The sequence below is a fragment of the Tupaia chinensis genome, unplaced genomic scaffold (genome assembly GCF_000334495.1).
Source record: "Tupaia chinensis unplaced genomic scaffold, TupChi_1.0 Scaffold000115_1, whole genome shotgun sequence".
In the NCBI taxonomy this organism is placed as follows: Eukaryota; Metazoa; Chordata; class Mammalia; order Scandentia; family Tupaiidae; genus Tupaia; species Tupaia belangeri.
In genome coordinates this window covers 3,036,947-3,049,353 of record NW_006159579.1, presented here as the reverse complement: position 1 = coordinate 3,049,353, position 12,407 = coordinate 3,036,947, and the positions used below count along the sequence as shown (strand labels likewise).

General features: G+C 39.2%; 2 protein-coding genes across 6 annotated transcripts in view; both read left to right on the top strand.

Moving 5' to 3' along the window:
* The window catches only part of RBM12 (RNA binding motif protein 12), a 15,025-nt gene extending 13,739 nt beyond the window's left edge, over nucleotides 1-1,286 (top strand). For 4 of the 5 annotated variants that reach the window (XM_027770159.1, XM_027770160.1, XM_027770158.1 and 1 more), the window contains exon 3: nucleotides 1-1,286. This exon is cut by the window's left edge and continues 2,016 nt beyond it. In XM_027770159.1, coding sequence (XP_027625960.1) covers nucleotides 1-805 — 805 coding nt within the window. In that variant the 3' untranslated portion in view covers nucleotides 806-1,286. The other variant, XM_027770161.1, reaches the window with a different exon arrangement.
* Nucleotides 1-12,407, top strand: part of CPNE1 (copine 1) — a gene marked incomplete in the record, with an annotated part of 48,813 nt that overhangs the window by 10,348 nt on the left and 26,058 nt on the right.

Sequence of the window (12,407 nt, the reverse complement as noted above, 5' to 3'; positions counted from 1 at the left end):
ACCTGGTGCAGCAGTTCCTGCTGCCGGCCTGCCTGGTCCTGGCCTGCCTGGTCCTGGCCTGCCTGGTCCGGGGCTGCCAGGTACTGGGCTGCCGGGTACGGGAATGCCCAGTGCAGGAGGTGATGAACATACCTTCCTGACTGTGGGATCAAAGGAAGCCAACAATGGGCCTCCATTTAACTTTCCTGGTAATTTTGGTGGGTCAAATGCCTTTGGACCACCACTCCCTCCTCCAGGATTAGGAGGGGCCTTTGGTGATGCTAGGCCTGGTATGCCTTCAGTTGGAAACAGTGGTTTGCCTGGTCTAGGACTGGATGTTCCAGGTTTTGGAGGTGGACCAAATAATTTAAGTGGGCCATCGGGATTTGGAGGGGGCCCTCAGAATTTTGGAAATGGCCCTGGTAGCTTAGGTGGCCCCCCTGGCTTTGGGAGTGGCCCACCTGGTCTTGGAAGTGCCCCTGGACATTTGAGTGGGCCACCAGCCTTTGGGCCAGGGCCTGGACCTGGACCTGGCCCAATCCATATTGGTGGTCCCCCTGGCTTTGGAGCTAGTTCTGGAAAACCAGGACCTACAGTAATTAAAGTGCAGAACATGCCCTTCACTGTGTCTATTGATGAGATTTTAGATTTCTTTTATGGCTATCAAGTAATTCCAGGCTCAGTATGTTTAAAATACAATGAAAAAGGTATGCCCACAGGTGAAGCCATGGTGGCCTTTGAATCCCGGGATGAAGCCACAGCTGCTGTCATTGACTTAAATGACAGACCTATAGGTTCAAGGAAAGTAAAGCTTGTATTAGGGTAGCTGTTCACATCAATTCCTTATAGGGTAGATCTTCATGTTGCCGTGATTAATGCATCCAGATTGTTTTCCTAGTATTTCCAGGTTAGAACCTGTGGATTGTTTCAATTGCATATAGATTGGTTTCCATAACATAGAGCATTGGTTGACTGTTTACAGAAGACTCGCTACCAGGATACACATTGCTGTATGTTACAGTAAAGCTATCTGGAGAGAACACAAAAATGATTCTGGCGTACCATTTGTAAAAATGACCATATAAAGCGTATCAAGGAGTCTAGATTGGTCTTGCTTTATACCATATGGGATGAAGAAAAAAGAAATGTCAGTAGAGCTCATTGAGGGTGCTCTTGCCAGCTGCTGAAAAATAGTTGGCTACGTGGAATTTGGTTTAAAGCTGGACAGATTTGCTTTGTTATAGGGTCAAAGCTTTGTCTAAAGTCCTCATTTTCTTTTAAAATTGAATAAAATCTCTGTATACAGATTCATTGTATGTACCTTTATTGCTTCCTGAGGGTTCTTGCTGTATAGACAGTCCTGCTTCAGAAGTTGCTTCTGTTTGCCTAATTGACTCATTTGTAAATGAGCAGAACTGTTTTGTTGATTTTTTTTTTTCTTTTCCCCTAATTACAAAATTCTAGTCTTGGTTTGTGCTATAACCTTGAATTCTCATTTCAAATGTCACACTTAAAACTGTGTGGAGTAAGACTTTTACCATAAAAATAAACTATGGAGTCATCTACCTACCAGAGCCTTTTTGGTTTAACCGCCAAATTTTATTCAGTTTAAAAATTGTTCCTGTTTGGGTAGCATGAAAAACAAGAAACCGTGTGTAATAATCAGTGCTTAAGATGGATTGATTTGAAGTCCTATCCATGATGGACTAATTGTTCTGTTAATTTCCTTGTGTCCTAATTTATGTGAATTTTGGCCTTTTAAGTTTAAACAAAGAGGAGTCCATTTATTAATAAAGAGCATTATTATATCAAGATTTTAAAAACTGAAGTTGAAATTATTAGCTTCATTAGCAACAGGAGTAGTCAAACAAACAAACATGCTGGTCCATAGATTAAAGTATTTAACCCTGTTACTTAGAGGCTTTTTGATGTAGTTGTTTAGGTTAGTAGCCTGTTTATAAAAATTCCTCATGCAGAGAATAAGTGCAGCTGTCAGAAGGGAGAGAATTGGGACTCCTTGCCCTTTTAGACTCTTCTTTTTCTTTGATATTCAGGACACTAAGGCAGGAGGACCACATGGGTTCTGGGTGGTAAGTGTCCGTGTCATAAAGACATTTGCCTTATGATGTCCTGTTCACTGTTATAAAAGGCTCTATTTTGGGTGACTTCCCTTAGTTAAAATGCTCTCAAGATTTGTTACATTGTATTATAAACATATAGAATGGGAGACGGGTGAGATATGAAAAATAAATTTTGTCTTTTACATGACCCTCTTGCCTTGGCTTGAAACACCCCCAACATTCCCTACAAATCAGTGTACTTAAAACGGGATCAGCCTTTTAAAAGAAGTATTTCCTATTTAAAACTATATATATATATATATATATATATGTATGTATGTGTGTGTGTGTTCCTGAAACTAGATTCACGGGGTTTATGTGTATGTGTGTATATATATATATATATATATATGTGTGTATATATATATATATATATGTATATATGTAGTGCCTCTTTGGTGTTGCAAATCAGTGGAACACAAATACAGCGTCATACAGTGTCGTGGAATTTAGTTTTAAGAGTGGCAGCAGTTAAATTGTGGTAAGATTTGGAAAGCCTTCTTGTTACAACCTTAGAGGTTTGACAGAAATACAGGATTTTTGTTTAGGGAAAGGATTGTTTTGTTAAAAGAAGAGGTGGCTGTGTTGTGGATCTTTTGATAATTCATGAACACAAATTTGCTTTGACATCACTAGATACCGCCTCCTCAATTTAAAAAAGCAATATGATGTTTGTATATGCACTGTTAAATTTAAGCTTTGTTAAGTAATCATTTTTCATTCCAAAGACAATGCAAAAAGTATGTGTTGTTTTAGAGTCTTATTTCAACCACAGATTATTTTCCCCTTTGGAAAGCCAACTGTTTTCATTTTAGAAAAATGAGTCATTTAAAGATGAAAGGTTTAACCTTTTTTACACAATTTATTTTGGCTATATGTTCGCACGTTCTTATTAATACACTATTGCAACTACTTTGTTACTTCTACATCTTAGATAAATTCTGAAAAGGAAAACTTGATTTCATTGTTCATATTAAATAAATGAAGAAAATAGTGGTTTGTGTAGAAATTGGAGAGAAATATGTTTCCTATTTCGTTGAATCACAACAGTGCTGCTAGTTGTGAAATGTAATTAAATGCTTTGCCCTCTGGAACTTGATCTTTTTGTGTATATCTGAGAGTTATCAACATAGTTCTAACTGCTAAGCATACTGTTTATCTTATTCTGGGAACTGGAGTTTCAGTTTATAAAAAAACCTTGAAAATGTTTTCTGTGAAACTATTCATACCTCTCTTCCTGCAGATTTTCTTCTAAGAACTAGGTGTTGGGTGGAAATGAATTTACATTATTTTCTCTTTTGCTTTGTATAGTATGAAGGATTTGTAAAGCTTTGCTCAAAGTTGTGTGCATTTGTAAACACTATCGTGATAATCTTATGTGTAAATTTTATTGTCTGTTCTTAGTGACTGATATTAATGGAAGGAGAATCTTCCATTAGGTTTAAATTTTTCTTCCTCCTTCCTCTGAGTTTTTAATTGGTGTTCATTTTCCTTTGTTTTAAAGGAGTAGAGAAATCTACAAATGTACCTTATAAATAAGCATAATGTGTAAACTTCTGAGTTTTAGTGAAGCATTTAGTTCACAAGCATAGTTTGGAGGTGTGTTCTTTGTTTACACTGTAGTTTGGATGTACAGTTATTAGTGACTTTTTTTTTAATGCAACAGTGTTAAGTGAAATGTAGTTTGTATCTTTATATTCCAAATTGTCAAAAGCTTTGACAATGAAAATTCCATTAGAAAAATCTTAATTCAAGTTTTCAGATAGTACTATTCAGTGTAGTCAGTCAGTCTTAACCTAATGGATGAAAATCTAGGACTGTATGCAAAAGTAAACATATATACATTTTTAGGGGTAAATAGCCACCTTACATAAAAATAAGGATGCATGGAAGCCTTAGTCAAATTCAAGCTTCCTCTTGCTGGATTCTGTGATTGTACAGATGGGAGTCAAGTGTATAAAAATAAAATTTACTCATTGATTTTTAAGAATACTTTAAAAATGAGTAAAGAAAATGTGAAATTGCCGCTAGTCAAATCTTTTGGAAAGAATTTCTGGCAGTGGTCACTTTAAAAATTTATTTCTCACCCTTGCAAAATTGCTACATTTAAATTGTTTTACTGGCAGTTCCTTAGTAGTCTGAACGTTAGAAATCAAACACAATGAGATGGTTTGTTGCCAGTATGGCCACAACATTGCCAGCAAATACTACTGCCTTGGCATCATTCAGCAGAGGTTTTTGTTAATAAAGATGAAGTCTTGAATATTGTTCAATAAACTTGTCACAAAATAAACAGGCTGATGCTTTTAATGCTTGAACTTCACAAAAGTACTAAGCTTTAATATCATGAGCTTTTTTTTTTTAAACTCCTGAAAATATTTGTGCCTTTGGGAAGGTAAATTTGGTGATCTGGAGGGACAATTGTTGCTTATTGTTGTCTGCTAATACTCAAGTGTGGAAAGAAGAGGATACCTGGAACGGCAGGGAGGAAACTTGATTCTAGGTCAAATCTGTGGTATCCACATTCTCAGAATTTTATTTTAGCTGTGTGTTTTTTGCTAGTGAACGACTTCATTATGTGTACTCAAAAAGGATCAGGGACCACATGCTCCTTTTCACAGGAGTCTTGAAGGGGTCTTGACTTACCATTTAAAACAAAACAAAACAAAAAACCTAAAAAGCTGATGAGGAAATGGGAAAAGAAATCTTCAGTGTAGATTCGCAGTTGCACACATCTACGGCTTTTTCTTTTTTGTTTTTGCATTAGCGTGTGAGATATTTGAGGTGGGTAAGAAAGGAATCCAAATATAGCTGTTTTCTGATATTAATGCCCTGATTTTTTTTGTCCCTTTCACATTTGTTCAACTTCTGAAAAAATTAGCAATGAAGTTGTCATGAACTGGATTGTAATTGCAGAAAAAAATAGTGGTTTGTTCTTATGACCAGACCTCTTGAAAAATGTTCATATAAACTTTTATCTTTGTTACAAAAAGTTTAGGCTGTATTTGAATACCCAGCTTGTTTTAGGATAGACATACATATCTTAGCAGCTGAGCTGTTTTAATGATCAAAGTTTGACTAGGTGTTTGAAAAAAGTCACTAATGAAATCAATTGCCTATAGATACCTAGAATGGCCTTTTACCATTTGAAAAAGGTGGACTCTTGTCTCCTTTTCTTGTTTAAGAGAAATCACTCATATAGTTCATTGTTGCCTGCTTTCTAGTGTTTTACAATAAATGTTTTATCAATTGAATGTATCATTACCATACCTAAAGTACAGCTTCTGTGGGATATGGCTTTTCTTTTTTATTAGAGAATTGTTTGGTGTCAGTTTTATCTTTTTAGTATAATACCCAATACATCACATTGACTTAATGTAAAATGTTCTGGAAAGAATGAACTTGATAGTACAATTCTCTGACACTATAGTGACTTTGCTGGAAAACCTTTGTGTTCAACAACATAAGCAAGTTCATATCCTGTTGGTGCCTGCTCTTACAAATGTTTATTTTTTGCTGTGCTGATCCTGGATTTTTTCTTTGTGCTTTGAGCTACCTTGTGTCCAAGGCTCAAAAGCATCCTGGAATATGACTCCTTTTCTGGATCAACTTAACTAGCAATGAACATCTGAGGTGGCACACCTTTCTGTATATTGCTGTACTACTGGAAAGTCCAAAAGGAGTGAAAGTTTACCTGATGTAAACATGTCAACCCAAGAAACAGAAGGGCAATATTCTTAAGTCTGTAGGCAGGAATTAACTGTTAGAGGGCATCACATTAACTGTATTCTCGAATTCTGTCAAGAGCCTCAGGGACTTCCCTCCAGTGAAAATATTGAAGGTTACGGCAGAGAGACTGAGCAGACAGTTGTAGAGCAGTGGAGTGGTACGTGGCACTGCAGAACATTGGCACCCCAGCTGCTCGGATGTCTGGAACCTGACCTTAGTAACTGAATAGTCTTGAGTCATTTGTCCTAATCAAATGATAGCTTGCCATTTTGTGTTGAAAGGAGGAGGTGGTGACTAGGAAATGGAGGAATAACCAGTAAGAAACATAGTTCAATATGAACAGGCAAAGGCGTTGAATCGGCTGAACTCATCCCAGGAGTGAATTGTGCTATATTCAAATGAACTACCCTCTGGTTTTCATTCCCTCTGCATTCTGCTGCTACCACTTTTCTCCTTTTGCCTGATTGTATAGTAAATCTGGTAACCAAGACTTGAATTTTCTTTAGACTGAAATTCCCCCCTGCCCATCTCTGTAGCATCAGCCTCTTAATTGGCAGTGATGGTTCACTTAGCCCTCTTGATTAGGCTTGTCACATGCAATTGTGCTTCATTTCAAATCGTAACAACCACATGTGCTACCGCAAATCACTTGTTAGTCATTGTAAAGTGAGAAAGATTGAAGAAAGTAATTAAGCTACTTAAAGAGTCTTTAAAAGCTGGTGATGCTAATTTCCTCATTTTTCCTTTGTTCCACTTGCAAGTGAGTTAATGCCACCGTTCACCACATTCCTTCACACTCTGGATTGCAATGGAAGTGGGAGGATGGCACAACCTTTAAAACTAACTATTCTGTGGCATGGTATGTGGGACCAACAGTCGCTCTGCTATGATCTGGCTAAATGGAAGGAGTAATGTAACTATCACTGAAGTAGATACTGCTTTGTTTTTAAGACCATTGGATTGACAGATTGGCATTGTAAAATATATGTTGCTTTCAAGCTTTTAAGACAGTTTCACATGACTATACAGCCTAGCTGTAGTTGTATTTCATACTAACATGCTGCTAGAATGGGTGAATATAGAAATGACATTCACAGGGGTTCTGTGATCCCAGGACAAGTCATTTCCTTCCGCTGGCTCCAGTGTCTTTTTTTTTTTTTTCCTTTAAAATGGGATTAACTAAAAATTTCACATGACTATACAGCCTAGCTGTAGTTGTATTTCATACTAACATGCTGCTAGAATGGGTGAATATAGAAATGACATTCACAGGGGTTCTGTGATCCCAGGACAAGTCATTTCCTTCCGCTGGCTCCAGTGTCTTTTTTTTTTTTTCCTATAAAATGGGATTAACTAGATAATTTCATATCTAGTTTTAAGATTCTGTGATGCTATGAACCTATCCATCCTGTTTCTTGACATCTATAGCAATTTTGGACCTTAAACTGAAGAGACCAGACTCAAAATTTTGGTTAGGCTACTTCTCTACTGCATTTTCTAGTGTAATAGAAGCCACATACACTAGCTTGGAAACTTCAAAGGGGAAGGATCTTCATTTCTTTTTTGGGAGCTGTCCCTATACTGTGGGATAGGTCCTCTGAAGTAGATAGACTAGAGATAGTCCCCCTGGGTGTTCCATGGACCAACAAGGAATTAATGATATTTTAAAAGAACCCAAAGGTGCACTTAGCACTGAAAGGAGGAACAGTTAACATGCACAGGACACTTAACCCAGTAGGTTGACCACTTCCTGTGGTTGGCCTCAATCTCACAGTAACCTTGTAAAGTTGGCATTATTATTCCTGCTTGGGACCAGCAGTTAGCGTAATGGCTATGTCGCTGGACTCCCACGTAGTTGACCGCGGTTCGAGTCCTGGACCCGGTGACTTAAACTCATGCCGGGCACGTGTGCGTGCGTGCCCGAGATCCCAAGAGGAGAAAGGATTGTGGCGTGGCCATCCCCCTTAGGGGGTGATTTCTCGCTTTCTGTCTCTCCGTCTTTGTCAGCCTGTCTGGCGAGCGCACGTGCCCTATAGCAAAAACCTCTCCAAAAAAATAAATAAAGTTGGCATTATTATTCCTGCTTTACACCGGGAAATCCAGGCAAAAAAGCAAATTAACTTGCCCAAGGTCTAACTGATGGTAAGGGGTGAATGAATTTTTCAATCATAGGCACCTGCCTGACCAAAGAGGTAAAGCCCATCTCTTAGCTCTCCCTTACTGTTGGGGGAAAGGAGGAGAACACTGTTCTAATTTTCTGTCATAGATCCTGGTGCTGCTAGGGATGGGGCTCCTACTCTAATCCAATACCTTTTTAATATAATGTGAAGAGGCAGATGGCATTACCTGTTGGTAAGACTTCTTGGCCTCCACAGTTAAGCTAATATTAAACAGTATGGTCTGAACTAACTTTGAAGTAGACAGGGGGAGGTTTTGTGTTGTAAGCATGTTCAGAATCTCTGGGCTAAGAAAAATTCTCACACCAATACAAATCTATCCTGCTTGAAGGCCATGTGTTACTCCTTGGTTTGCTTCTTTCTCCTATGTCCAATTCTGTCCTCAAGCTAGGTTGTTTTTATCTTTTGAATAATTATTTAACTTTATTTTAATTTGACCATAGAGGGACAGAAAGAGAGTGTCTGTGTGAGAAAGCAAGCTGCCAGGTCTGGGACTTAAACCATGGTCAGCCATGTGGCCCTGAGCTAGGTTTGTTTTTTTTTTGTTTGTTTGTTTGTTTTTAAGAGTTGGGCACAGGTTAGATTTGTTCAGCTTTGCATAAATCTTTGGGGATATTGGAATTGGTTCAGAAGCATCCACGTTTTTTTGACTGTCACCTAGTACAGCAGGATGGGAAACCTTGTAGCTGTTTCCTTTACCACATTTTCAACTTTTCACTTTTTGTGCGCACATGCACATTTTAAGCTTCGCAGTATTGCCAAATAGCTGCCTAGTAGACTTCTTAGTATGTGGCTCTAAGCCAAATTTATTGTTTACAGTATTAGTTTATGAACACAGTTTTAGTAGCCTTTAATCATATATATATGAATAAAGACTCTGGTTTTTATAGTAAGGATTTGCATTTTTAGTTTGTGACCTATGAGGAGTGTTCTTGGGGTTGCTAAAATTTGGAGAATCTAAGTTAGAGGGAGAAGCAGGGTTAAGAAAACTAGTCTGCCTTTTTTGTCCGGTTCCTTGAGGAGGCTGAGAAGGAAAGGAAGAAGAGTGGTGGTGGGGGGGGGTATAATTTGTCTTGAATCTTTTGGGGCGTTTCGATAGGTGGTGGTCCCTCCATTGGGCGCCTATGGAGGATTTCCTGATTGACTTTCAAGACTGATCCAGCATCTGTAAGCTGACCCGAGTATGTCAAGGTAGGAAGCAGGAGTTAAGAGCATGACTAGATCCTGTCACCCAGACACTTCGATCCTTTATTCTCCCTCGTTGCAGCCTCTCTGTATTTGTGTCCTTACCTATGGTAAAGGGAAATGAGAATTGCACCAGAAGTCTGGTCAGACTTTGGGGAGTGTAAGAGGACAGTATAGTTGCTGAGCTTGAAGGACTGATGAATTAATTTCAGCCCATAAGGCACTGAATTGGGTCCAGCTGGACCCGGGAGAAAAGCTCTCTTCTTGGGCCAGCAGATGCATGGTGGTTAAGGTGCTGGATCTCACATGACCGACTCCACGGTCTGAGTCCCAGACCCGTGGCCTGAAAAAAACACCAGGTGCACATGTTCATACTTGCCCAAAATCCCAAGAGGAGAATGGAGAAGGGATTGCACTTCCTTTGGGAGTGATTTCTCATTTTCCCTCCCTCTCTGGCATGTGCATTTACACTATGGCAACAATTAAAAAAAAAAAAAAATTCAGGACCAGCAATTAGCATAATGGCTATGTCGCTGGACTCCTATGTAGTCAACCGCGGTTCGAGTTCCGGACCCGGTGGCTTAAAACTCACGCCGGGCACATGTGCGTGCGTGCCCAAGATCCCAAGAGGAGAATGGAGGAGAAGGGATTGTGGTGTGGCCATCCCCCCTGGGAGGTGATTTCTTACTTTCTGTCTCTCTCTCTCTGTCTGGCGAGCGCACGTGCCCTATAGCAAAAACCTCTCCAAAAAAAATTTTTTTTTCTTGGGTTTATGAAGAGCAGAGTTAGAACTTCCCAGAGCAGAAGAGGGAGTGCCAAAGAAAACAAAGGGCAAGTTATTCCCTATTAGCACAGTGGGATTCCCTATCAGTAACTGCTAGTGAACTGGCCCGTAGGTGGAAGGAATCCCTGACTTAGCCTTTGCCCCACTTTCTGTAGTTTTAAACTTAACCAAGACAACCTATTTATAAAATTCCCAAACAGTTGGCTCTTTCAAGCCATATAGGCCTTCCTCCACACTGCTACAAACTTTCCTCAGGTATTTAGTTTCTCCTGTTCTCAGGTTGGTTCTTTGTAACATGAGGCTCTAAAGCAGTGTTTATTCAAAAGCTTGTCATTTAATTGATGGAGATGGAGAAAGATTGACAGACTACATTTGTGTGGTGTGGATTGAATAGTAGTATGGAATAAATTGTTGAGTGCTGGAGAGGGCATGGAAGGAGAGACACACATGAGCTAGTTTTGAAGACTAATAATAGCAAACACATGGCAATAATAATTCTAGGCTCTAGTAAACATTTGCTTATTTTATTTACATTCATCTTCAGAAATAGATAATTCTGGGGACCAGCAGTTAGCGTAATGGCTATGTCACTGGACTCCCATGTAGTCGACTGCGGTTCAAGTCCCGGGCCTGGTGGCTTAAACATGCCAGGCTTATGTGCGTGTGTGCCCAAGATCCCGAGAAGAGAATGGGAGAAGGGATTGCGGCGTGGCCATCCCCCCTGGGGGGTGATTTCTTGCTTTCTGTCTCTCCCTGTCTTTCCAGCGAGCACACACGTGTGCCCTATAGCAAAAACCTCTTAAAAAAAAAAAAAGTAATGCTAATGACATCTGAGGAATCTCAGTCTTGGTGAGATTAAGTATTTTGCCCAGGTTACATAAATAGGTTATTAATAAGGTATGGGGTTGTATTTAGCTAGACAAGACTTAGCTAATATTGGAGCCTGGTCACTTTGCTATGGAACCTATACTCTTATTGCTACTGCAGACTGCAACTGAATAAAAAGGTTCTTCCAGGAGAGAAGTATATAACTACAGCTCAAAGTTCTAGGCTAGGCCCAGTCAGGGTATTTGAATTATAGTCCTCATTTCACTTAATTATATCACGTGTGTAGCCTTAGCCAAACCAGATCTTCCCTTTGTGCTTTAATTGAGGGACTTGGATTAGATGACAACCCCATCCCTTTTTATTTCTGACATTTTGTGCATCTTAAGTTACAAAAATGAGAATGAATACTGCTGCTTTAAAGGACAGTGTTATTCCACTGCTTAGGATACTGAGTGTGGAAATCATTGAGGTTTGTAGTGGGAGCCAACAGGAAAGCAAACTGTTAATAGAAAGGGAAATGGAAGAGAATGGGGCTCCCAAGTGGTAGGAAGCAAAGCAGAAAAGGTTAGCGTTATAAACAGCTGTTTTCATTTGTAGTTTCTGACTACAAATGGAAAGGATAAGGCCAGGGGCACAGCACAGATAAGCTAGTCTTTTGAGCTGGGTGTTCCTAGAAAGCTCCCTTTTTCCTTAAAGGCTTCAGCAACAGGGAGGATTCTTAGGTTATCACTCCTTTCCTAGCATTCATTGATTCAGCAAATGTTTATAGAACACATGCTAAGTGCCAGTCGCTGGAATGACTGGCAGATACGGTGCTCCACTTGCTTACTGTTTATAGTTTGAGAAGTATATAGTGAATAAATAAGAAAGTTACACCTTTTGATAGGTTTATGATAAACTGGATTTTGTTAGGTTGGGGTTGAAGGTATTTGGCTTAAATATAGAGGACAAATAGGAGGGGACTGGGAGTGGAACTTAAAAGACCAGTTAGACTGTTACAAACATCCTTGCAAGATATGCTGGTTGACAGAAGAGAGTACACAAAGATCTGGTGAGAATTTGCCAGACCTCTCTAACAACAAAGCAACTGATAAAAATTCTGACTTCTCTATTAACTCACTTAAATGTGATGTTTAATAAAAGGACTTTGTAAGACTCTAGAGACCAGCAGATGGTGTAATGATTATGTCACTAGACTGCGTAGTCTACTGAGGTTTGAGTCCTGGACCTAGTGGCTTAAAACTCAGACGAGGTGCATGTGCTTGTGTGCCCAAGATCCTGAGAAGAGAATGGAGAAGGGATTGTGGTGTGACCATCTTCCCCAGAGGGTGATGTCTCACTTTCTGTCTCTGTCTCTGGAGAGTGCACACAAACTATAGCAAAATCTCTCTTAAAAAAATCCTACACAAAGGCTTAAAATCCCATGAGATTGATCAGAATGGTATTCTTTGTAAAGTAAATGAGTCTGATGAGTCTAGTTTAAGTATTTCAGTATTAAGTCCAATAGATATAGGACAAAAGAGTGACTTGAATCAGATGTTTTGTTTGTTTTTTTTTCTCCTCTTTTTTTTTTTATTTTTTAGAGGTTTTTCACTATAGGGCAAG